This window comes from Theropithecus gelada, chromosome 6, assembly GCF_003255815.1.
Source record: "Theropithecus gelada isolate Dixy chromosome 6, Tgel_1.0, whole genome shotgun sequence".
Taxonomy (NCBI): Eukaryota; Metazoa; Chordata; class Mammalia; order Primates; family Cercopithecidae; genus Theropithecus; species Theropithecus gelada.
In genome coordinates this window covers 71,073,268-71,099,964 of record NC_037673.1, presented here as the reverse complement: position 1 = coordinate 71,099,964, position 26,697 = coordinate 71,073,268, and the positions used below count along the sequence as shown (strand labels likewise).

Here is a 26,697-nt window from a genome sequence, read left to right as displayed (position 1 = left end):
TTTACTGATCTATTGAACACTAGGTCTCATTTCTTCTATCAAACCAGATATTTGTACCTGTGTAGCAATTTTAAAATACCTTTTTATTACGCTTTGTACTGATTCTGCCTCTGGTTTGAGAGTGTTGGGAATACTCTAAATATAAATTGTTGTGAGTGAAGATTATAAAATAGCAAGTTCAAAGTCTTATAGGTTTTGTTGTCCTGTGTTAAGCAACCTGGATTACAAGCTTGAAACAAAATGGCTATTTTAGAAAGTCATTGTCTAAGTAAGAAAAACATTAAAGGATAATTGGAAAGACATTTGTAATATGTGAATACAATTCTCTGCAAATTCTTTCTTCTGCCTTATTCTCTAATGCCAGTGTAACTCTGGTTTTAACTTATTCAAATGTACTCCTGAGGTACAGAAGTAAAGTCCTCTGAATTATACTGAACCACACTATCCTCACAAGTTGCTTCTTCATAGAATCACCCCATCACAGACTCCAGATATAGGTCAGAATTGGATTTGTATCTGACTGTTGGTGATAGGACTGCACTATTCTGACGTTTATTAATTTGTATTCACCTTTAAGAATAATGTGTAATCTAACTCTAGCTTTAAGGTAGTATTTTATTATTAAAAAACTTAAAAACTAAGGACACCATATCAAAATAAAGCACCTTAAGTCCTTCTTTCTGTAGATCTCGAGCAAGTTCACTGCAAAGTTCTTCACATAGGCTGTATTGTTCTTCCGCTTTATTTATCTCACTGAATGTCCTAGAAAGATAAGAATAATTTTGGTGCACAAAGTAAACTATAATCCAGGATAATTTGGAAATGGTATGCATATTTATATGGCTAGCATGAAGTTATATTTTCTGCAGTACAAAATAAAGTTTTCAAATGAACTAAAATTTAATTAAGTAAAAACATCTAAGATCTATGTAAATAATGGAAACCCACTTAAACAGGAAAGCTTGAGTAGCAAAGAAACAATTTTATGCTGTTGCTCTATTATATCACAAAAAAGATAATTAAAATTACCAACAGATAATGGTAATGCCTCCAGAACTTAAAACAGATTAGGGTATATGTATATATAGACTTTGTTACAGAGGATTATGTTAAAAAAGTCCAAATGAGAACATCATTCCAATTACTGTACATGGATTTTCTGGATGAGAAACACCTTTAAGTAGATTTAAGGGGTTGGCTCATGGAACCTAGGCAGAGTTGTTTAATAGACAGCTGAAAATAGAAGGCTGATAAGACTAAATGTAGGTATTTTGAATTCATCTACAAAAGAGTGTTGAAATAAGTTGACAAGTGATATTAACATAAAAGAGGATAATACAAAGAGACCAGAATGATGAGTATGGACCCTGAGCAAGTAACTCTTCAGTAAAGAGTCCCCTTTCTACTTCTAACCTTAACCTCAGCTACTCAGTTCTCTTTCCTAGTGGCAACCAATGTGTCAGCTTCTTATTCTTATGAATTCCTTAGAAATATTCCACGTATACGGGCGCCTGTAGTCCCAGCTACTTGGGAGGCTGAGGCAGGAGAAGGGCGAGAACCCGGGAGGCGGAGCTTGCAGTGAGCTAAGATCACGCCACTGCACTCCAGCCTGGGCAACAGAGACTCCATCTCAAAAAAAAAAAAGAAATATTCCAAGTATATATATATATATAAAATAAGCAAACCATTAGACATTTTCCTCTCATGTTTTACATAAACAGTAGAATTTTAGATACATTGTTTAATACCCTGCTTTTCTCAATTTATCATGGTGAGAGTTCCCCATGAGTAAATGATTTCCTCATTTTTATATAGCAGCATAATATTCTAATTTAATGATGTAAGGTAATTTAACCAATTCTCTATTCATGGATATTACAGTTTTTTTCTATCATAAAAAATGCAATAAGTAACCCTGTATATATGTAAAATGACATGTGACTACATCTCTGGAATTAATTCTTAGTAAAAGAATTATGGCATCAAAGTACATGTATCTGTGATTTTGACACATATTATCAAATTTCTTACCCCCTGTGGTAGGCTAGATAATGGTCCCTAAAAATGTCCACATCCTAATCCCTGAAATCTGTGAACCTAGTATCTTATATGACAAAAGGGACTTAGTAGATGTGATTAAATTCTGACGGAGGATTATTCTGGAATGTTCAGCTTTGCCCAATGTAATCCCAAGGGTCCTTATAAGAAGGAGGCAGGAGGGTTACAGTCAGAGAAAGAAGTTGCTGAGGCTATGAGCCAAAGCTTCTATGGCCTCTAGAACCTTTTCATAAAGAAATGGACTCTCTCCCAGAGCTTCTAGAAGAAATGGAGCTCTACCAACACATTAACTTTAGAACCACTGACTTTCAGAATGATAGAGAATAAATCTGTGTTGTTTTAAGCCACTAAATTTGTAGAAACTTGTTTTAATAGCAATTAAAAAAACTTAATGTACTCCCTCTAAAGTTTACACATTTTCATTCCTACAGTTTTGCCAACAGAGTATGTTAGAATCTTTGCCAACCTGATTAGTGAAAGAAAGGTATCTGAGAGAACTTTCAATCTGTATTTCTTTAATTATAAATGAAAATGGTAATATTTTCACTTGTTTTAAGAGCCATTTGTATTTCCTTTTCTGTTAATTAATTAGACCTTTGTTCATTTTTTCTGTTGGCTTACTGTCCCTTTTTTTATTGATTATAAGAGTTCCTTCTGTATTAGAGAAGTTAGTTTGTGATATAAATTGCAACCTCCTTTCCCCCAACTTCTTACCAAATTTGATGTTATATTGCCCATTTTAAAAAGCCAAGAGGAGACAGGTTCCAGAAAAAAAAAAGTGGAGAACACATTCCTGTACATCAAATAGTGCTCCCAATAACAGAGAAAATGGCAGAGAAATTTATCAAATAGGGCAATACTATTTTGCTTTTGGATGCTTTTTTTTAAATCTCTCTTTGCTTGCTTTCATATGGACCAAAACCTAAAATAGCAATTTTTATCAAAGCCATTTATTATGCTGTCCTGTAAAAGTTATTCAGCTTTTCTGACCACAAATAACATATGTGGAATATGAACACAACCTTGTACTAGGTCAGTGTTTTGTTTTGTCTTGTTTTGATTTTGAGACAGAGTCTTACTCTGTCGCCCAGGCTGCAGTGGAGTGGTGCCATCTCAGCTTACTGTAAACTCCGCCTCCCGGGTTCAAGCAATTCTCTTGCCTCAGCCACCCAAGTAGCTGACATTAAAGGTGTAAGCCACCATGCCGGGCTGATTTTTGTATTTTTAGTAGAGACAGGGTTTTGCCATGTTGGCCAGGTTCATCTAGAACTCCTGGCCTCAAGTGATCTGCCCACCTCAGCCTCCCAAAGTGCTGGGATTACAGGTGTGAGCCACCTTGCCGGGCCCTAGGTCAGTGTTTCTTAAATGTCTCAGTGGAACCTTGCTGCTTTGAGGAGATAATTGAAGGACGTTTCAAACAATGACTTATTTCCCCAAACAGTAAGTTTCCATCATTATTTCGTTTGGTTTTCAAACAAGATTGTAAACCACTAAACTAGATCATCTTTAAGCTCTCTTTCATCAGTAATATTTTACTGTTTAAGCTTCTGCTTAATCACCAATATTGAAATAATTTTAGGAAGAATTCCAATTGTTACTTCTTAAATTTCTGAAGTAAATACTCAATTGTCCTTATAAACAAGCTAGAAATTAAGATATGAAATTCTAAAATGCTTGGTTTTCACTAGGTAGGATTAAAACCAACATTAAAAAAATAGCTGAAGTTAATTTCTGAGATTATAGCAACTGAAAATAATAGTCTTATACCAAGGCATTTACTGCAGGGAATGTAAACTACTAAAAATTGTTATAATAATTTGCAAATAGATTTCTTATTTCAGTGATATTTACTAAAAATTAATTCAATATTAGTTTAAAATAACATGAATTATGCACAATTAACAATAATTAATAAATAAAACATTACCTCTCAACGCTCATACTCTTCCTCTCTCCATCCCTTGAAATGAAAAAAAAAGACTTTATTTTTCAAAGACTGAGTTGTTTTTAGTTAACGAAGAGGATTTAACATATCAATTACCTTTTAGAGATCTCAAATTTTTTATGAAAATTTATACATCATGAAAAACAGTTTTTTATCTAAAAATAAATCAGCAAAGAACATAGACAGGTAAGATGCTAATATGATTATGAATCAAGTCTATATCTATTGAAAAGAACAAACTTGAAAATAGGTAGATATTAGAAATTGCTTCTATTAAAAACCTGACTATCAAAAACCACAACTTATAAAAACAAATAGGAAGTGATAGTGTAATATCTTCCAGTTATAAAATATAATTGAATTTTAAATAATTTAAAATCAGTTATCTAGTTTTTGGCTTACTATATTAACTTCTTTCTCCCACAGCCTATTCATTATTCATTTATACCACTATATAGAACCTCAGTCAGAATTTGGTACACAGCTATAGAATGAAGATTGGGAATCTGAACCACCTAGTTTGGCTGTATTCTAGCTGCTCTGACAGGATTAGTTAAAACCAAAAAGTTGAAATGACATGTAGAGTACTCATTTTCCAAATATTTAGTGAACCTATTATGATTCAAGCACTGTTCTAGAACTTGAGGATACAGTAATGAAGGAAACAGACCAAGTACTTGCCCTTAGGAAATGTATATATCCCATTGGAGAGAGACAGATAAACAAATATAGTAGTAAATATGGAACGGGTTAGAAGGGGAGAAGTACTCTGATTAAAAAGCAAAGCAGAATAGGCGAATAGAGAATATGGGCAGAGGGAAAGGCAGGCTTTGTATTTTTTATTATAAATTACCTATGAATTTCACATAAAAGCCTTACCTGCATCTCTAAATACCACAAGTTAATATATGTTATGTTACATCAGAACTATATTGTTTTCAAGCACTATGGAAATAAAAAAAATTTTGGATTAAAAATGAAGTTTTATTTCCTGCTATCTTCAAATATAATTATTTATGGTGCTGTTATATCTTTATCTTTCCTTATGCCCACTGAAGATTAAAGTCAGCTAACTGTGGACTCAAAAGATTGAAGAGCAGGAAGAGACGAGAAAAGCAATACAACAAGCCTTGCACTCTCTGTAAAATTTAGTAGGCTTAATTGGTCCATCAATTTTACATGCATCCTCATTGATTTTTATTGTTGTCCTTCAGTTTAAATACAAGAATATAAAGGAGTCATTTTGAGGACAGGCTGACAAGGTGATGACAAAATTGTAAAAATAGTGCCCAGTGTTGACTTCCATGATTCCCAGTCTTTTAAAATTTCCTTCTTTTCACCTACTATCCCACAACAATTTACCTTCTACCTCTAGGGTTCCTCTTTTTAAGACCTACATGAAAGAGTGGCAGGGAAGAAAACCCAGGGTATTTCCTCCAGCTGTTCCCTCTTCTAGCCTTTGCATGGCAGGCTCCCTCAGGTCTCTCTGCCTTTGGATGATGGTTGCTAACCCTTCACACTTACTCCCCAGTCATTTTCTATGCCCTCACTCTGCTTTACTTTCTTCATTTGTGTATTTGATTATTTTCTATCGCTCACACTAGTCTGTAAACTCCATGAGGGCAGGAATTTGTCCTATTCGCTGCTGTTATCCACAGTGCCTAGAATAGTACCTAACACAAAGTAAAGTACTCAGTACTAAATGAATGAATCATTTACAAATCTGGAAAAGAAAAGAAATGTAGTTTAAAGCTTTCAAAGAATCATTACATCTCCTTCCTTAAAGGGTGAATTACAGAATATAGCCATCTTTCTTTTCACAACAACCTGACTACTGGCATTTCTTAGGTTCTGAACAAAGAACAAGGTAGGGATAAAAAAGAAAGTAGCTATCATTCCTCTTGTCTCTCTACCCAACTGCTGACGCCACAACCTAGGAGTGATTCTTTATTCTTCTTTTCCTTTCCTCCTACATCCAATCTGTTGACTCTAATTCAAACATTATATTTTGAATTAAACTAGCCTGAAAGAATTTTAAAACATGTTATCCAGATAGCCTCATCTCAATGGTTAAAACTGATATTGCAGCAAACGTTAAGAAAAAGCAGAATGACAATACATATAGATACCTTGTCAGGTATGTTGAACCTAGACCCAAGGAGATATGAAGGAAATAATGCCAAGATGTTTCAGAGAAAAGGAGAGAAAGCAATGCCCTCTGTTGGTAAAGTTCCGTACATGTAATAATTCCAAGGGCCTTTAACATTTTCTCTGTAACTTTTCCTATTCCAGAAACCTAGAAAAGAATCAATATTTATTATTAATAGATTTTAAAGTTAAGCTAAAAATTGAGATTACAATCTCACTACACTTTTTTTTTTTTGGGGCAGGGGGAATGGAGTCTCGGTCTTGCTGCCCAGGCTGGAGTGCAGTGGCGCCACGTCGGCAACCTCCGCCTCCTGGGTTGTTCAAGCGATTCTCCTGCCTTAGCCTCCTGAGTAGCTGGAATTGCAGACACGCGCCACCATACCCGGCTAATTTTGTATTTTTAGTAGAGATGGGGTTTCTCCATGTTGGTCAGACTGGTCTCGAACTCCTGACCTCAGGTGATCCGCCCACCCTGGCTTCCCAAAGTGCTCATTTTATATTTTATAATCGATAAAAGGTACGAATAATGTGACTATCTTCACAAGTCATGCAGGAAAACTGCTTTAATTACTTTTTGACCACATTTACTAAACTAGGGCTTCATGTAAGTTCAAAAGGCATTAAAAAAGGAGTGCTGTGTTCATATAAACTTGGGGAATGGTGGGATTAACAAATTTAAGTGAAACTTTTTATTCCAAGATTTATGAATCTTTAATATATTAATATGCATAGTGACACATCAAGAGTAGTACACTCCAAAGGTATTTGAACCCAGAAGCTTTTTAAAGGGAATACCTATTCATACTTGAAAAACATATTGGAAAACACTGCTTTGCAGCTACACCTTACATATACTAGTCAGTAATCACTATATATTACATACTGAGCACTGAAAAATATTTAAATTCATTTATGTACATTATGTTGAATGAGAAAAGAAAGTCCTAGATCATATACAGTAGTGTATGGTGCAATTATTGAAAAAAAAGTATATATATGCAGAAAAATCTAGAAGCTCTAAAAAATAATAAAGTATACACTTTCTGGAACCCCTGAGGGATAATTTTACCATTTTTAAAATGGCAAAATATTTTGGTTTATTCTATGTCAAAAACAATTAAAATTCTAAATCTCTTTGAAGCATCATGCCCATTAATCTAGCAGCAATCTAGACTTTAGAACTAAGATAGCACTAAGTTACAGATGAAGGGACTGTTAGAAATATTCTTTTAATTTCTCTTCTCCTTGGCAGGAATTCACTTAAAAATCTGTGATTATTACTTTCTTAAAAGTTTACAGCAAATAAGCTAAATCTCACTTTTAGGGTTTCACAGAAAGGTTTCTTCAAGTTCAAATTCTATCACCCATTATAGTTCTTGCTTGTTATCTATTGTTTTAAAACATTTTAGCAAAGAATGATTAACTATTGACCTACATAGTATCTCTTCAGAATTCAGAGGACATATACAAAAATAAACTGTATGTAAAAATCTTACCTTTCTAATGGGTAAATCCTTGATGAAGTCCATCACAGCTTGTCTATTGGGAAGAATTTGGTATTGTCCATTTGGTTTATTTTTATCACTGCATACTTTTGCTAACATTGTATTTGGGGCAATGCCTTAAAAGAAGAATACTCTGATGACTCAAAGAAGTTGATATGTGTGACTTTTTAAAATGCAATAACAAAACAGAAAAAAATGTTAATTGCGAAAAATCTCAAATGATATATAATGCTACTTTAAAAATAACATTTGATTACCATCTATGTCCCCAGGGCTTGCTATGGTCTTAGGAAAAGAAATTGTACTAGTTATTGTGGCAGCAAAAATGAGAAATATTTAATTCTCCATGATATTTTAAAATGTAAGAGTAATTTCTGAGCTAAGTAATATTAAGTGTAATTATTAGTTTACTTACTACCTTTAGTAGGAATACAGAATTTTTTATTTTTTCCAGATGGAGGCTTGCTTTGTCACCCAGGCTGGAGGCAGTGGCGCGATCTTGGCTCACAGTAACCTCCACCTCCTGGGTTCAAGTTATTCTCCTGTCTCAGCCTCCCAAGTAGCTGGGATTAGAGGCACGCACCACCACGCCTGGGTAATTTTTGTATTTTCAGTAGAGACGGGGGTTTCACCATATTGGTCACGCTGGTCTCGAACTCCTGACCTCAAGTGGTCTACCAGCTTTAGCCTCCCAAAGTGCTGGGATTACAGGTGTGAGCCATCATGCCCAGCCCAGATTGTTTTTATAATGGTTCTATATCTACCTCTCAGAAAAGATCCAGAATATAATTTAGGGTGGATGTTTACTCTTTGAAAAGGTCTTTTGCATAGATTATCCACATAAAGCAAAAAATCGAAGATTCTGGTTATAGTATATTTAAAATAATAATTAGATTGGTGTATCCTTTTTATGTTATTCACAGAACAGATTACTATTTTTCAGAAAGATGTTTTACAATTTCTAGGAATCATGATTAAGATAATTTGAAATAGGTATATTCAAATAGATTCATTAAACAGTTCATGTCAATTGTTATATAGATCTTCCTAAAATGCATTATTCATTCTCATGTTTTGGTGTAGAAAGAAAAGATTTACCTAATCACAGTTTGGCTTTTACAAGATAGTTCAGGGTCCTCATGATGAATAATAGTTATTATGCTAAGAGACAGTGATGGCCTCATGGGTTAACAACATATGTCAATTTGTTTTTCCTTTACCAGATGATCCTGGATTGCTATGTTGCTAGTTAGTATTCCTTTTGTCTCCTACCTTGTGGCCATCCGGGTTCTCTCCTGCAATGTAATCTTGGACATCCCAAGGAAAAACTAATAATCAAGTATTACATGCAAAAACAATAAAAATATATTTTGTGCTAGAAAAAGATAGCTATATGAAATTTATGGGTCGGGCATGGTGGCTCACACCCGTAATCCAGCACTTTGGGAGGTCAAGGTGGGCGGATCCCGAGGTCAGGAGATCAAGACCATCCTGGCTAACATGGTGAAACCCCGTCTCTATTGAAAATACAAAAAATTAGCCGGGCATGGCGGCACGCGCCTATAGTCCCAGCTACTCAGGAGGCTGAGGCAGAAGAATCGCTTGAATCCAGGAGGCAGAGGCTGCAATAAGCTGAATGAGATTGCCCCACTGCACTCCAACCTGGGCGACAGAGCAAGACTCCATCTCAAAAAGAAAAAAAAAAAGAAAGAAATTTATAATCTCTTTTTTCTTCAGGCTCATAGTCTGCTTAACTCCAATTTACTTACTAGGTTCACAGCTATTCTGAATAGGTAAAGTCATTAGAAGTTGAATCAAAGACTAGATAAGTAAAATGTTACTAAATACTTTATAATGAGAAACTACTAATATTACACTTGAATTAGCCAGTCTGAAAATTATAACTATAGTGGCCACCAATACCCTTTTAAATACCTGCACTGGCTGTCAATGTTGTTTTTTGCTCGATTCTGAAACGAATTTCCTTTACCACTTCCTCGGCTGATGTTCCAAAAACAATTGACTTTTGGAGTATTTGAGGACTGTTTTGTTCTTCAAAGTTCACTTGGAAAGGATCTCCTGGGGGCAGCAAATCAGAAGGACTCTCTTCAAAAAGTAGTGGAGAGATGGATCGTTCATGCTCACTCAGTTTATTAACTTCCTTTCCTGGATTATCTAAATCATAAACAGGAACAATAACTCACGTTTATTTTAAGAAGTATATACTTCATAAGTTAGGTTTCCCTACATTATTTCTGAAGACAAAAAAAAAAAGAAAAAAAATCTAGTTTAGCTTAGTTTCTAGGATCTAAGATCAGAAATGCCATCATTTATCATTTACTGTTTTATAACTGTTAAAGAGAACACTGATTATGAATTTTTCCTAACAAGACTATTATCCATTTCCACAACATAAATACTAAAGAAAATATTCTGTGTAAAACTCTTTAATGTTCATACCTAAATTAACTGAAATTCAGAATTGGGTTTCAGGTCACATTACCTTTTCCTTAAAAAAAAAAAAAAAAAAAAAAAAAGGAAATCTTTTCTTTACTCTCCTTTAGGAAGAAAAAGAATCTTCTAAAATTAGAATTTAGTAATGAGGAAAAAGGCATTTAAGCAATATATAATAATTACACCTGAAAATAAAGTTTTGTTTTTAGAAGGAAAAACACTTAACTTTTCTTCATTCATGGAAGAAAACTTTTAGATTTTAAAATAATCTGAATTTTCTTCTTTCAAATGCTGATTTTAATTTTGATTTGCTTGTTTATGAAGTATCACTTTGATTAAGGGCACATTTGTAATAAATAGAAATTACCTCTGAAAGTTATGCTTTGAATATACAAATTCTTAAGGTCTGATTGGATGATCCAAGTTTAAGAAAAAGAGACGTTATTATTAATAGGCTATAAACTATTATTACAAAGTAAAGTAAAAATACCAATCTGGTTATTACCTCCTTATATTTATATTTTTCATAAATGGACTCTATAAAATATACTTAAATCTATACTGATACTAAAAATGTCTCCATGAACAAATCTATTAAAGCCTATTTTCTGGGCTTAATGTAGAAGAAATACAATTTAAATGCATTTGTAACAACCAAGGTTAGCAAAAAAGCTTTCTGATCCCATCTCATAATTTTATTACATATAAATATTTTCCAAATTAAGGTAAATGCAGAAGCAAAAATTAAATTTCTAGTTTTAAGACACATATGAATGTGTATTACTTGAAAAATGAACTTGGCTGTTTAGGAAAAAAATTTAAAAATAATATAAAATAAATATGACAGACATCTGATAAATTTAAAAATTTAAAATATGTAGTGTGAATTAAGTCATAGATGTTAATTCAGTCAGATGTTTTCCAAATCTGAATTCCCAGGGCACATACACAATAAGCCAATTTTCTTTCTCTCCATTTTTTTTTTTTTTTTTTTTTTGAGACAGGGTCTCCCTCTTGCCCAGGCTGAAGTGTAGCTGGGACTACAGGCGCAAGCCATCACACCTAGTTAATTTTATACTTTTTTGGTAAAGATAGGGTTTCACAATCTTGCCCAGGGTGGTCTCCAACTCCTGGGCTCAACTGATCCTTCCACCTCAGCCTCCTAAAGTGCTAGGATTATAAATGTGAACCACCTTGCCTCGCCAATAAGCCTTATTTTCAAACTTACATTAGCTGATATTTATGTGCTTCAGTTCCTGTCACTTTTTAATATTCTGGTTTTAAAATATAGAGCAATTCAGAGGGGAAACAGGCCAGGCACGGTGGCTCACGTCTGTAATCCCAGCACTTTGGGAGGCTGAGGTGGGCGGATCACCTGAGGTCAGGAGTTCAAGAGCAGCCTGGCTAAGATGGCGAAACCCCATCTCTACTAAAAATACAAAAATGAGCCAGGCATGGTGGTGCACAGCTACTCAGGAGGCTGGAGCAGGAGAATTACTTCAACCCAGAAGGCAGAGGTTGCAGTGAGCTGAGACCGTGCCACTGTACTCCAGCCTGGGTGACAGAGTGAGACTCCATCTCACAAAAAAAAAAAAAAAAAAAAAAAAGACTGTGAAACAGTTGAAATGGTATCTACCTGGAGACCTTTTCCTCATCTGGATAGGTAGAAGTAAAGGTAAAGAGAGCTACAGAAAAACTGCAAACCAAATGAGTTATCTGTCACATTCATAAGTCCCTTCTGCCGAGTTTTTTATGCCATGTTTTGTACCTCAAGCCTCAACCACCCAGCCCTCAGGTGAGTCACTGTGAGAGCAGAATTATACAGCAGGAAGCAAAGAATGCTGCCTTCTAGTACATTATCAGAGCTGCTGCAGAATGCTCAGGTATCTTTTCAATCTGAACTACATTCTACTTTTCTGTGAGGCCTGGTTGTGCAACCAACAGTTGGACTAGTTTCTTATTTGCTTTGTGTCAGAAACATCTTTATAATCCCCATAACTGAGGTAATCAGAATGTAACACTAGGATTAAAGCATTTCATTTGAACGACAAGCGCTAAAAAGTGTATGGCATTTCAGTTTCTTTTATTATCTGGCACTCACCATCCAGATTTAGATGGGAGAGTAAACATTTAAAAATTTTATTTGTATGTAGAGATGGTAGTTAGCAATATATTTCCAAAGACAAACACCTTTTAGAAAATGGGGAAACAGCAAAAAAATGTCTTGGACTTTAGAGGAAGATATATCAATTGCCTGCCACAGTCAATGCACTATTGACAATTTCCCATGGCATGATGTGAGATGAGACATGCCTGAAAGTCCAGCCCACAGGTATTTATACATGAGAAGAAAATTTAAACTATTCCAATTGCTTAGGAATATGAAAATACATGAAGAGGGCGCTGTACAAGTAAATATGTTAAAAGCAATAGATATTAAAAACTCACATACTCATAGTGAGTTTGGACATTATAAGAAATGAAAAGAACATTAGTAGGCCGGGCGTGGTGGCTCACGCCTGTAATCCTAGCACTTTGGGAGACTGAGGTGGGCAGATCACCTGAGGTCAGGAGTTTGAGATCAGCCTGGCCAACATGGTGAAACTCCACCTCTACTAAAAATACAAAAAACTAGCCAGGTGTGGTGGCAGGCACCTCTAATCCCAGATACTCAGGAGGCTGAGGCAGGAGAACTGCTTGAATCCAGGAGGCAGAGACTGCAGTGAGCTGAGACCATGCCACTGCACTCCAGCCTGGGCAACAGAGTGAGACTCTATCTCAAAAAAAAAAAAAAAAAAAAAAATTAGTAGAAAATGAAAATATTTACTTTAATCCCAATGTAAAAATTTTAAAACATATCATGCAAGTAATTGTTATGGGAGGCCCTCAGGGGATGCTTTGACATAATTATTTAATGATATTCCCTCCTTCTCTTGTGAAAGTAAGGAATTAATAAAGTAAGATTTTATACAAAGTGACATCAGGTTTTATGTACCACATCCTCAAACAATAAAGTTACACCAAATAAGGAAAACCTTTTGCTCTATGCCTCTGTGTCCAGAAATGATGATTATTGTTTAATGTTCCTATAAAAGAAAAGAGAGACCAATCCCTTAGGGCTTTAAATAAGGTAATGAAGTTGTGAGTTGGTGCCCAGATTAAACTTGCTCCAAATGATGTGAGTCACAAACAATGTGAGAGAGTTAGATTAATGTCATTGGGGATCTACCAGTTTTGCTTCAGGGAAAGTTACAAACAGGTCTCCCCAGCACTGTCTGGCCCGTCTGAAGCAGAGTTGTGCACATGAAATGTTCCCGTGGGTTGTGAGCAAACCCTTCTGTGTCACTTTTTCATCCAGGTGAACTTTGTTCAGGGGTCCAGGACATCTCAGATATAATCATACCTTTGACAAAATGTTGAAAGCAGTATGTGTAATATCTGCATGTTTCTTGGCATTGCTTTTGGATAGGTAATAAAGGGATTTTAAAAAAAAAACAAAAACCCTGGAGTCTTGAAATTATACAGTGTAAGGCAAAGAAGGGAGTGAGAAGTCATTAATTTTGGCAGAGTTAAAAACGTTATAATTGCTATAATAATTAGATTATTAGGAAAATTAGGAAAATGAAGAAAAATAGAATCATCCAATGTTTTGATATGCTTGAGGCTAGTCTTTTCTAACAACAACAAAAGGCCACTTTAAACAGATAACTTCCTCAGCTTCAATGCCATCCAAACTCTTAGTTAGTTAGACCTTAGGAAAATAACTGCTATAAAATTACTTTGTTCAGGGATTCTGCAGACTCTTAAGCTTAGAGATTTAACAATCACATTTCGTTTATATGTGATATTCTACATGTTTAATGCAGAAAACCCACGGTATTTTTAAAATTTTCTGATTTTACATTTTTATAAAGGTACATCTATGCCTTCTACCTATACAGGCTAATAAATTAATTGGATCAATTCAAAGAGTTGTGGGTTTTTTTTTTCACTGCTTCTTGGTTTGATAGTCTTAATAAGTTGCTTACCATTTTCTACAGAGTTTCCCATTTTGATGAAATACTTTCTTTTATCCTCAGGCCAATTTTGTCTTTCTTCTAAGTGTTTTGTTATATTCAAGTAGGCTTCATCAAGACTCATGGCCATAAAATTGGGATCATAATCAGCAAGTATTTCCTTAACCTTCAAAGGAAACAAAAAGAAGTTTAAATTTTGCTGTGATAGCAAATTTCTTCTGTCATATGTAGCTGATAAGAAACGTTAATATTCTTAGTTTGCAACTACAGTAACAATCCTGCAGTCAATAGCTCATGGATTTAAGGAATAAATAATCCACTATCAGGGAATATTTTCAAAATTTCTTTGTGTATTAAAATAGACCATGAAGGCAGAAGACCACAAAATAGCTTCATTTGATACAATCTCTATTTAGCTACCTATATCTAGTTATAATAAGCAATTCAAATAAATCTCAGACAACATTATCTGGTAGGCACATACAAAAAAACGGTTAAGGTTAAATTTAGGTAGCTCGTCAGAAGCTGAAGTGGGAATGATAGGATTCTATTCCCTCCTGCCTTTTGTGATTTATTGTTTTTGGTTCATTTTAAAAAGGAATAATCTTATATAAAGGTACTATGTTGCTTTAGAAAATATTTCAATTAATTATAACATGCACATAAAAGTCCACTTAACATTAATTAATGCATTAATCCATACAGGAAAATGAATGTTCTCTATTTCCTGTTACTTATTAAGATCTGGAATGGAAAAAAATGACAAATCTATAGTGTACTTCCATGATTACCTTAAATGATGGGGAAAAGTCTGGAGTTACATCTTAGGATAAAAGAAATACATATAAAGATTAGAATTATAGTTGCTATAATTCAGAAACGCCTTTTATATAAGATAGTGTTATTACATAAAACTATGACTTTTTTTTCTAACCACTTAAGTATTAGCTATAATTAGAGGCAATGGTTGTCAATATAATATGCATATTTTCCAGATTGGGTGACTGAGTGAGACCATGCCTCAAAAAAAAAATGTGTATTAGAAAATATATTTGCTGAATTATGCTATGCTTCCATTTAGCTTTTAAAACTGTCTACTGTATCACAAGAAAACTGTTTCTTGTTTTATAAAAAGAAAGCTTTTTAGCTTAATATAATTATGAACAGCTGAGTCAAAGGGAATTTTAGAAAATGGTGATATAAACTTGGCCAAGTTTTACTCAGAGAGTGCCTTAATTAGCTTTGTTCTTGTTATAATGTGCTCAAATAGAATCTTTCCAATGAAAATGAAACCCTGTGAAGTCTGTAACTGGCAGCCAACTAAGATTCTGAATGAGAAGTACTCCCTAGAGACACTGTTGAGTATTTATTAACTTCCTTTACATAGGATATTGCTATAAGAATTAAAAGAGACATGTTCCAGTAAAAATCAAGCACTTAAAGCTCCAATATCTTGGATAAAACAAAAATGGCTAGCTGGGCATGGTGGCTCATGCCTGTAATCCCAGCACTTTGGGAGGCCTGGGCAAGATAATTTTCTGAGGCCAGGAGTTTAAACCTAGCCTGAGCAACATAGCGAAACCCTATCTCTGCAAAAAAATTTTAAAATTAGGAGGGTGTGGTGATGCATGCCTGTCATTCTAGCTACTCAGGAGGATGAGGCCAGAGGATTGCTTAATTCAAGAGTTTAAGGTTACAGTGAGGTATGATCGAGTCACAGCATTGAGCCTGGGCTATGGGGTGAGACCCTGTCTCAAAAAATAGGGAGGGCTTTTTCTTAAACTTTCTAACCAAGTCATGAATATTAATGTATCCATAGGCAGTGATGAATTTGTTCTATAGTTCATTTACACATAAGAACTCATTTGTTATCTGCAAATAAACTAGCTAGATCCGGCTCAAATTTGAAGAGTTCTCTGACTTACATAAGTAACCAGACTAAAATAACTAAAAACACTTTGGTTTTCACTGGCATACTGCCAGAAGTATTGCTGAGTTAAAGCACGACTTTAAAGAATGCCTTCTCTTACTAAATTTTTGTAGGATTTTTAAAACTTCTTAAAACGCTATATTTATGATAGTATTTTATCTCTTTTTAATTAGGAATACAATGAAAGAGATAAACAGTAACCAAATGTGAGTGTGCTCCCCTCTCCTACACTGCCTTTTCAGAGGTATACACAAAGCACTTGCTGTCACAGACCGCCTTGGACAGAAAAAAAAACAAACCTGTGTTTAAACTTGGAATAGTGTCATTTCTTGGGAAAATGAGGTGGAATAAAAATAAGAGGGGTGAATTTAAAGACCCCTGGCATAACAAAAGAGTAATAAGTATTAGGCCACAGTTTTTTAAGTGTTTCCATTCAGACAGTAGTCTTAAACACATTTTACTACAGCAGTCTAAAAGTATTTGATATAGCAGTCTAAAATTTTATTCCAGCACTGCATGATAAACCACTTGTCATAAAAAATAGAAAAAATGAAAGTTTTCACATATGACAGTTTGGCAATTTTAGTAAATAATCAAATCTACTTCAAAGATCCTTTTCAAAGCAATGGATTACTCCCTTTTCAATTATCAGTCTTAGACAGTAAATGATTATAGGGCAAGAAAAGTAGGCTAATCAAAATACATGAATTTTGTCACTGTTTAACAACATTAACAAATAATTATTCAGATAATAGGTTGACATTAATGATGAGTAGATTCTGTAAGTTATTAATAAAATGTGGTTCTAGAAAAAATGTATATTGTACATTAAGAAAAAAGAGCTAAATTTAATTTTATATTATCATTAAGGCAGTTCAAAGTTGGAGGAAATGGGAAGAGTTTTCTAAGCAAATGAAAACTGCATGGAAAGGCAAATAATTGGGAAAAAGAATGATGTATTCTGGATACTATATGCAGCTCAGTATTCAATATACAAGCTGAAGAAGTGATAGGAGGCTCGACTGAAAGTGTAAGCTAAAACCAAATCCTATGTGCTAAGGCACTCAGACTTGACTCTGCAGGTGACAGGAAATCAGTGAAAGCCTAAAGTAGGGGTGAGACATTAACTTACCTCTTTACTCACAGCTCGGTATTTGTCAAAGTTTGGGGGCACTATTATAAGTTGTGGGCAGAGTCTCTTAGCAATAAATCCTGGCATGGCTGCACGAACACCAAACTTCCTTGCATGGTAATTTGAAGTAGACTGAAAGATATTGGACCACATGGAAAAAAATATACAAACCTAAATGGACATATTGATCAATGCATTCATAGGAAATACATTAATATGTGCCTTTTCAATTCAAGGACATTTCATTTATAGGCCTCTGTTTTAATCCAAGTTTTGACTTATTCTGTCACAGTATTTTGATACCATGACCCTCTCCCATTACTATCCCTATATTTATAATGCGATACCAGATATAAACAAGACTGTGCTAATAAAAAGATTTTTTTAAATTTCTACTAACTAAACATCATTGGTTTTAAGGCATACTTGTTATAGAATGAATATCAAAGTTTGAATGATGGTGAGTTATGTTACATGAAAGTAATAATATAGTAAGTTGTACAGAATAGTCATAAAATAATAGTATACAAATAGTAAAGACGTTACATTATAGAAAGTAATAGTATAGTATAATAGTAAACTTTTGGAATTTGCTCTATTTGGGATTTTGGAAACTTCATCTAGAACAAAAATAAAAGGTCTACTATGTGGTCAGCCAAATTAAGTCTCCAAAATGAAGTGATTAAAGCTTAAAATAAGTTTAGAAATTAAGGTTTTTTTCTTAAGGCTTAATTATCTTTTTTGCTGAAAACATTTTGACTAGGAGATGGAACTACAAAAGTATGAGAGTAAAAAGGAGAATATTGGTTCTTGCCTCCACTTCTCGCCATGTCTTCTCACAAGACTTTCAGGATTAAGCGATTCCTGGCCAAGAAACAAAAGCAAAATCGTCCCATTCCCCAGTGGATTCGGATGAAAACCGGAAATAAAATAAGGTACAACTCCAAAAGGAGACACTGGAGAAGAACCAAGCTGGGTCTATAAGGAATTGCACATGAGATGGCACATATATTTGTGCTGTCTGAAGGTCACGATCATATTACCATATCAAACTGAAAATGTCACCACTCTCTGGAGAGTTCGACATATTTTCCTCTCTGAATCTATTATGAATGCGTTGGTTGGCTGGGTTCAGTAATAAATATGTGAGGCCTTTCATTTCAAAAAAAAGAAAAAAAAAAGGAGAATATTGCTTATTAAATCCTGTTGATGATGATATCTGATGAAAGTCTATGTGAACGTGGTAGACCGTAGGACTATTTATAAAACAAATTCTATCACAAATTAAATCCTTATTTGGAATCTCAAGTGAAATTTTAAAGAAATGCAAAACAGAATCAAATGAAGGAATTATTTCACGATAATATGAATTTACCTCTAATGATTTTCAAATGGCACTTAAAACATCTTGATAGTACTCAGAACTATACTAATCCTTAGTCAGTGTTCTGAAACAGAAAATGTGGATAGCACTAGAAACAAAACCAATGCTTTAGTAAATAAGTTTAATAGAATTGACATAAAAGCTAGATCTATAGTAGAGGAGATACAAACTTTTAAATAAGAATTTCTCTAACTTTTAAATTTGTGGTATATTGTAGATCACAGCCACAACACTTTACAGTGACTCTTATCAAAAGTGGGTTCTAGTTCCTCATGCCATGTGACTTGCCTTGTGACTTGGTTAGATGAAAATAATGTGAGGGAAGTGACACTGCGTTCCGAAACCTAAGTTTTTGCTTTTAGTAATCCAGCAACCATTGTAAATATTTCGGGGTAGATTACTCAATGTTGAAGCATCAATGGAGAGGAGAAAGTTCTGAAGCTGGAATCCATTCCGATCTCCTCAGTCCAAGTGCCAGACATGTGAATGAAGCCATCTTGGATTTTTTAACCTCAGTTAAATTGCCCTAGCCAAATCCAGGTAGAGCAGGGTTGAGCCATCGCCATTGCACTCTGCTCAAATTACAGAATCATAAGCTAATAAATTTTGGCTATCCACTAAATACTGCAGGAAGCTGTTATGCAGCAATAGATAACTGCTATACGATCTCAGTTGCAATTCTCAGTGCCAAGTTAGAACATTTCAAAAATCCATCACATTCACCAAAAAAGAATTCTATCAGTAGGAATAATGAAACGACTCCCATTAATTTGTAGATATACTTTTATATGTTTAATAGGACAAAAAGTTATGCTTATTAGAAGGGAAACCGCCGGGCGCGATGGCTCAAGCCTGTAATCCCAGCACTTTGGGAGGCCGAGACGGGCGGATCACGAGGTCAGGAGATCGAGACCATCCTGGCTAACACGGTGAAACCCCGTCTCTACTAAAAAATACACAAAACTAGCCGGGCGAGGTGGCGGGCGACTGTAGTCCCAGCTACTCGGGAGGCTGAGGCAGGAGAATGGCGTAAACCCAGGAGGCGGAGCTTGCAGTGAGCCGAGATCCGGCCACTGCACTCCAGCCTGGGCGACACAGCAAGACCCCGTCTCAAAAAAAAAAAAAAAGGGAAACCTATTTGTTCAACATACAAAGGGAGTAATCTTTGTTTAAATATAACAAATAGTAATTTTGAATTTAGAAACAATAACTGATTTTTAGGAGGACAGAAACTGTAGGAAAGAAAATATTTTGTAGATTTCAAAAGCAGTCGGTTTAGCTTTAACATGGCTACAGCAAGTTTGTATGTATACACATACATAAACATACATAAATTTATGGTGTTACATCTTAATAAAAGTAAATAATTTTTTTGAAATATTTATTGATGATTTGTAGGAAAGGGGAGTTTCCTTTCAAAAAACAGTGGTTTGGAAACAGAGTTATCAGTTGCCTGCATACTCACAGAGGCAGAGATAAAAAACAAACAGATTATAGTTTTATAATAAAATAATCACTCAGTAAGAATTAGTTTTGTAGCTATCTAAGGCATGGGAAGGAGTTAGGAACAGAGAAGAACTCTTCTTGTTTATCTAATACTTTTTAAGTACCAAAGCCCATCTATTTCAGTTGCTACTTTTAATTCCCAACACACTTTCAGCCACACATAGCTATCCTGGTCATTTTTACCTTCTAAAGTTAGAGTGTAAAAAGGAACAGCAACACAGTAATCAGAAAAGCAAAGTTCTAAGTCATGGGAGAAACAATTTAACTGCATTCTAAATGTACTCTATTAATGAAATACATTATTCCAGAACTAGGGTTGGCAAACCTTTTCTTTTCTGTGAAAGTCCAGATAGTAATCATTTTAGGCTTTGCAGATCACTGAATTATTGAACTCTGCTCTTTTAGTGCAACAATAGTAATAAATAAACGGGTGTGACTTTGCTCCAATAAAAAGCTGGATTTGGCCTGCAGACCAGTTTGAAAATCTCTATTAATACCTTACAATAACATTTCCTTTGCTTTCTTATTCAACTCTCTTTAACTAGAATGGTTACTTATGGAAAAATTTAATTTGCCATGGAAGTTACTAGGTTTGTAACTTTGGGCAAGTTATTAAGCATCTCTCTGAGTTTTCTTTTTTGCCAAATGGAAATAAAAACTAGTACCTTAAAGCAGCAGTTCCTAACCTTTTTGGCACCAGAGACTGGTTTTGTGGAAGACAATTTTTCCACGGACTGGTGGGGCGATGGTTTCGCGATGATTCAAGCAAGTTACATTTATTGTGCACTTTATTCCTATTATAATTACATTGTAATATATAATGAAATAATTATACAACTCACCATGATATAGAATCAATTGGAGCCCTGAGCTTGTTTTCCTGCAATTAGACAATCCCTTCTGGGGGTGATGGGAGACAGTGACAGATCATCAGGCATTTGATTCTCATAATGAGTATGTAACCTGGATCCCTCACATGCGCAGTTCACAACAGGGTTTGTGCTCCTATGAGAATCCAGTGCCACAACTGATCTGACCGAGTTCGGGCATACTGCAAGTGATGGGAAGTGGTTGTAAATACAGATGAAGCTTCGTTCGCTTGTCTGATGCTCACCTTCTGTTGCGAGGTCCAGTTTCCAACAGGCCATGGACCAATACCAATCTGTGAACCAGGGGCAGGAGTCCCCTGCCTTAAAGTATGTTGAAAGGATTCAGTAATTGAGTCATATATAAGGCACCCGGAAAAATACTCAGCAAACTGGTAGACCTCAATAAAGAATTCCCCCTTCATGAAACAGTAAAGCTTACTTGAATATGTTATAAAATTTCCTTTTTGTCTTTGATCTTTACTTACCAGCATACTCATTGATCCTACAGCGATAGGTTTATCCTTCAATTCTGGATTGTCCCTCATTTCTACAGCTGCATAGAAAGCATCCATGTCAATGTGCACTATGGTATTGCTCAAATTTCGGCTTTGTTCTAATTCCATTGCAAATCTGTCAACCTTAATTTTTTAAAAAAGTTAACATACTTTTAGACAACATAATATTGAAACACCATTAACTACAACATTAATCTTAATTTATTAAGTGTCTATCAGTCTCTGTCCACACACCCATTCATCCATCCATCCATCCACCCATCCATTTACTTTTATGGGTGTGTATTTTGTTGTTCATGAGTGTTTATGGGTTTATATTTTATTACTATTTATAAGTGTTTATCTATGTATATTTTATTTTTAAATTAAAATTGGTAATTGCTTTTATTTTCATAGAGACAGCCTATCCTCAAATATCATTCCCTACCAACTCTTTCATCTCTCCATACCCTCAGGCACATAACAGGAACTTAATATTTAATGAATGAATGAGCTAATCCAACTGCTTTTATTAAATGATTCTACTGCTTTATAAATTTGGAGTTCAACTCACTATAACTAAAAGCTTCAATGTAGGTAAAATAAACAACTGCCATTTGATTCATAATAATAATGTCTTTAAAAATCAACAAAGGAAATATACAACAAAAGATTATACCTCTTTGGCATATGATGTTTATGCTGAACAGTAAGGTACAACTGAAGATACTGAAGCATAATGTAAATGTTCCCTCTGTAGAATTGCTTTTATAATGCTAAAATTTGATGTTAATCTATACAAGTAAAATTTAAAACCCAAGCTGTAATTTATTCTTCATGAACTTTTATATGTCAAATATAATAGTGAAGATTCTTAATCTTTAAAGAATTTTAGTTTCTTCAGAGAAAAAGAGTTAGATTTACAAGAAAGAAATGAAAGGAGATAGACTAAACAAAGGAAGCAAGTAAGAAAAGTGATTATGTAGCAGACATACTCATTTCTAACTTCCATTTTTGTGGCCGGCCTCCACTATCAAGGCAAGAAAGGCTAAATACTCACTTACCCAGCTTACCCTGCAGCTGGGGGTGGCTGTGTAATAGCTGTGATCTATGCAACACAGGGAAGTTACCAAGACCATTAAAGTAAAATCATAAGAGAAGAAAGCTATTAAATAAGCTGGAAAACATACAGAACATAGAACAGTACCTGGTACATGGCACAAGTTCAATAAATGCATCTATCACTAAAAGGATCAATGGATAGCTGCATAATAAAACATCAAAAACTGAGAGAAAAACAGCCAGCAATGAGCAACTGGGGTGATCTATGGAATGGAAATAACTTCTGTCATGTGGAGTTCCCTCTAGCAAGTTTTCTCAAAGGTGGAGAGCTATAGGTGTATATGTTTTTTCCCTCATGTTGGACTCCAGCTTTGCCTCCATTCTGCAGAACTTTTTTTATGTCCTTCCTTCTTAGTGTTATAGAGACACCAGCTGCACACTAGTCACAGGTTAAACCTATAACTCCTCTTTAAGAAGCAATCACCCTGACTCATGTTTGTCTCCAGGAGGTACAGTGAAATCTGTAGAAGGCTCCCCCTTGTTTAGGCTACAGCTCACTGAATGACCTGGGTTGCTCTATGCCTTCCTCAGGCTGTTCCTCTGTCTACCGTGCCTTTCCGAGCTCTGTCACAAGCCTTCAAGGATCAGCTGAAATATATCTTGGTATCTTAATAGAATGTCTGTCCTCTGTGCCACAGAATTTAATATTCCTCGTTTCCCTGCTCTTGCATGGCACTTATTGTGTTAGATACTAAATTGTCAGTTCCTTCAGAAGAAAGACCTTATCTGACTTCAAATTATTTTCTCACAAGAGAGATGGGGAGGGGAGACTAGAAGGAGAAAAATTATGAATTTACAGCAGTATATTAAAGTTGGTTTAAAAAGTGAAAGCAGTACTAGTAGAAAAATCTTGAAGAAGACTAACTTCCTACAGTAAAATCCCATACGTAATAAATGGAACCTTTCAACATTACTATAATTTAACATGCTAATTAAAACCTACTTCTTTTAGTACCTCAATTCTGAACCAGAGAATAGCATCATGACCACATGTAAACAAATTATGGAGATTAATAAAAACAAACGTAAACTAAAAACTACTCTATTTTAATCCAGAAAATATACCTAAGATATAACAGTCACATGAGAATAAGAAAGTGGCATCTGAAATACCTTGACATGGAATCATCTAGGAAAGAAAAAGATGATGAATAGAAAGCAAGTCAAATGGGAAAAAATTCTCCTCAGACTCATATATTAATGCTATAAAAATGTCTTCAGCAAGCTATTCTGGTTTTTTTGTGCTTAAAGCAAGAGTAGTTGCCAAAAGGAAATCTCCCCACTGCATGACTCATACATTCTACTTTCCTTTTACTATCTCTCATTAGTCACCTTTGTCTGAACTCTTCTCTTTCTACATCAACCAGATGCATGCCACTACTGCTTTTAAAAGTTTCTTCAACTGAAATCCCCATTCATATTGTCCTTTCTTCCATTTTCCAAGACTTTCAAGTTCTTATCTGAGTCTCCAACACGCACATTGTTCTTTTTGCTACTGCTCAAAACTAGTGTGTGTCACACTGGTTAAGAGTAACGGCTTTTGGGATTCCCGGGCAAGATGGTCGAATAGGAACAGTTCCTGTCTGCAGCTCCCAGTTGAGACCAAGGCAGAAGGTGGGTGATTTCTGCATTTCCACCTGAGGTATTCGGCTCATCTCACTGGGACTGATTAGAAAGTGGATGCAGGCCAAGAAAGGCTAGGAGAAGCAAGGTGGGATGTTGACCCACCCAGGAAGCATGAGGGGTCTGGGAACTCCCTCCCCTAGCCAAGGGAAACCATGAGGGACTGTGCTGTTAGTGAGGGATGGTGCTATCCGGCCTAGATATTATGCTTTTCCCACTGTCTTCACAACCTGGAGACCAGGAGATTCCACTGGGTGCCTACACAACCAGGGCCCTGGGTTTCAAGCACAAAACTGGGTGGCCATTTGGGCAGACACTGAGCTAGCTGCAGGAGGTTTCTTTCGTACCCCAGTGGTGATGGAACACCAGAGAGAGAGAACTGTTCATTCCCCAGGAAACAGGGCTGAAGCCAGGGAGCCGAGTGGTCTAGCTCAGTGGATCCCATGCCCACAGAGCCCAGCAAGCTAAGATCCACTGGCTTGAAATTCTCGCTGCTGGCACAGCAGACTGAAGTTGACCTGGGATGCTCCAGCTTGGTGAAGGGAGGAGCATCTGCCATTACTGAGGCTTGTGTAGGAGGTTTTCCCCTCACAGCGTAAACAAAGCCAGCGGGAAGTTCGAACTGGGTGGAACCCACCACAGCTTGGCAAGGCCACTGTAGCCTGACTGCCTTTCTAGATTCCTCCTCTCTGGGCAGGGCATCTCTGAAAGAAAGGCAGCAACCCGTCAGGGGCTTATTGATAAAATTCCCATCTCCCTGGGACAGAGCACCTGGGGAAAGGGGCAGCTGTGGCACAGTTTCAGCAGACTTAAACATTCCTGCCTGCTGGTTCTGAAGAGAGCAGCAGATTGCCCAGCAGAGCGCTCAAGCTCTGCTAAGGAACAGACTGCCTCCTCAAGTGGGTCCCTGATTCCAATGCCTCCTGATGGTAGGGGTCAACAGACACCTCATACAGGAGAGCTCCAGCTGGCATCTGGTGGTACCCCTCTGGGACAAAGCTTCCAGAGGAAGGAGCAGGCAGGAAGCTTTGCTGTTCTGCAGCCTCTGCTGGTGACACCCAGGCAAACAGGGTCTGGAGTAGACCTCCAGCAAACTCCAGCAGAACTTCAGAAGAGGGTCCTGCTAGAAGGAAAACTAAAAAACAGAAAGCAACAGCATCAACATCAACAAAGAGGATGACCACGCAAAAGCCCCATCCAAAGGTTACCAACATCGAAGACTAAAGGTGGATAAATCCACAAAGATGAGGAAAAAACAGTGCAAAAAGGCTGAAAATTCCAAAAAACAGAACATATCTTTTCCTCCAAAGGATCACAACTCCATGCCAGCAAGGAAATAAAACTGGATGGAGAATGAGTTTGACAAATTGACAGAGGTAGGCTTCAGAAGGTGGGTAATAACAGAGTCCTCCGAGCTAAAGGAGCATGTTCTAACCCAATGCAAGGAAGCTAAGAACCTTGATAAAAGGTTACAGGAACTGCTAACTAGAATAACCAGTTTTGAGAAGAACATAAATGACCTGATAGAGCTGAAAAACACAGCACAAAAACTTCGAGAAGCATACACAAGTATCAATAGCTGAATTGATGAGCGAAAGAAAGGGTATCAGAGATTGAAGATCAATTTAATGAAATACAGTGTGAAGACAAGAGTAGAGAAAAAGCATAAAAAGAACGAACAAAGCCTCAAGAAATATGGGACTATGTGAAAAGACCAAACCTACATTTGATTGGTGTACCTGAAAGTGATGGGGAGAATGGAACGAAGTTGGAAAACACTCTTCAGGATATTATCCAGAACTTCCCCAACCTAGCAAGACAGGCCAACATTCAAAAGAAAACCGCAAAGATACTCCTTGAGAAGAGCAACCCCAAGACACATAATCATCAGATTCACCAAGGTTGAAATGAAGGAAAAAATGTTAAAGGTAGGCCAGAGACAAAGGTCGGGTTACAAAGAGAAGCCCATCAGAATAACAGCAGATCTCTTTACAGAAACCCTACAAGCCAGAAGAGAGTGGGGGCCAACATTCAACATTCTTAAAGAATTTTCAACCCAGAATTTCATATCCAGCCAAACTAAGCTTTGTAAGTGAAGAAGAAATACAATTCTTTACAGACAAGCAAGTGCTGAGGAATTTTGTCACCACCAGGCCTGCCTTACAAGAGCTCCTGAAGGAAGTACTAAATATGGAAAGGAAAAACTGGACCAGTCACTGCAAAAGCATACCAAAATGTAAAGACCACTGACACTTGAAGAACCTGTATCAACTAATGGGCAAAATAACCAGTTAGCATCATAATGACAGGATCAAAATAAATGCCCCAATTAAAAGACACAGACTGGCAAATTGGATAAAGAGTCAAGACCCATCAATGTGCTCTATTCAGGAGACCCATCCCACGTGCAAAGACACACATAGGCTCAAAATAAAGAGATGGAGGAAGATTTACCAAGGGGAGGGGGAGGAGGAGGAGGAGGAGGAGGAGGAGGAGGAGGAGGAGGAGGAG

The 26,697-nt window shown here is 36.0% G+C and overlaps 2 protein-coding genes across 2 annotated transcripts in view; one reads left to right on the top strand and one right to left on the bottom strand.

Annotated features, from left to right (window-relative positions):
- Window positions 1-26,697, bottom strand: part of POLK (DNA polymerase kappa) — an 88,469-nt gene that overhangs the window by 8,001 nt on the left and 53,771 nt on the right. Inside the window, exons 4-11 of the mRNA XM_025387383.1 lie at window positions 21,433-21,585; window positions 17,189-17,320; window positions 14,139-14,292; window positions 9,592-9,831; window positions 7,648-7,772; window positions 6,133-6,299; window positions 3,986-4,018; window positions 666-762 (exon numbers count right to left, since the gene is read on the bottom strand). Of these exons, the coding sequence (XP_025243168.1) occupies window positions 666-762; window positions 3,986-4,018; window positions 6,133-6,299; window positions 7,648-7,772; window positions 9,592-9,831; window positions 14,139-14,292; window positions 17,189-17,320; window positions 21,433-21,585 (1,101 nt within the window). The remainder of the gene's footprint in view (window positions 1-665; window positions 763-3,985; window positions 4,019-6,132; window positions 6,300-7,647; window positions 7,773-9,591; window positions 9,832-14,138; window positions 14,293-17,188; window positions 17,321-21,432; window positions 21,586-26,697) is intronic.
- Window positions 17,998-18,369, top strand: LOC112625896 (60S ribosomal protein L39). Its single transcript, XM_025387386.1, has one exon. The coding sequence runs from the start codon at window positions 18,017-18,019 to the stop codon at window positions 18,170-18,172; it is 156 nt and encodes a 51-aa protein (XP_025243171.1). The 5' UTR covers window positions 17,998-18,016; the 3' UTR covers window positions 18,173-18,369.

What these genes read in the sequence shown, in the direction of transcription:
- LOC112625896 (XM_025387386.1), top strand. Translation starts at nt 18,017, where the DNA reads ATGTCTTCTCACAAGACTTTCAGGATTAAGCGATTCCTGGCCAAGAAA.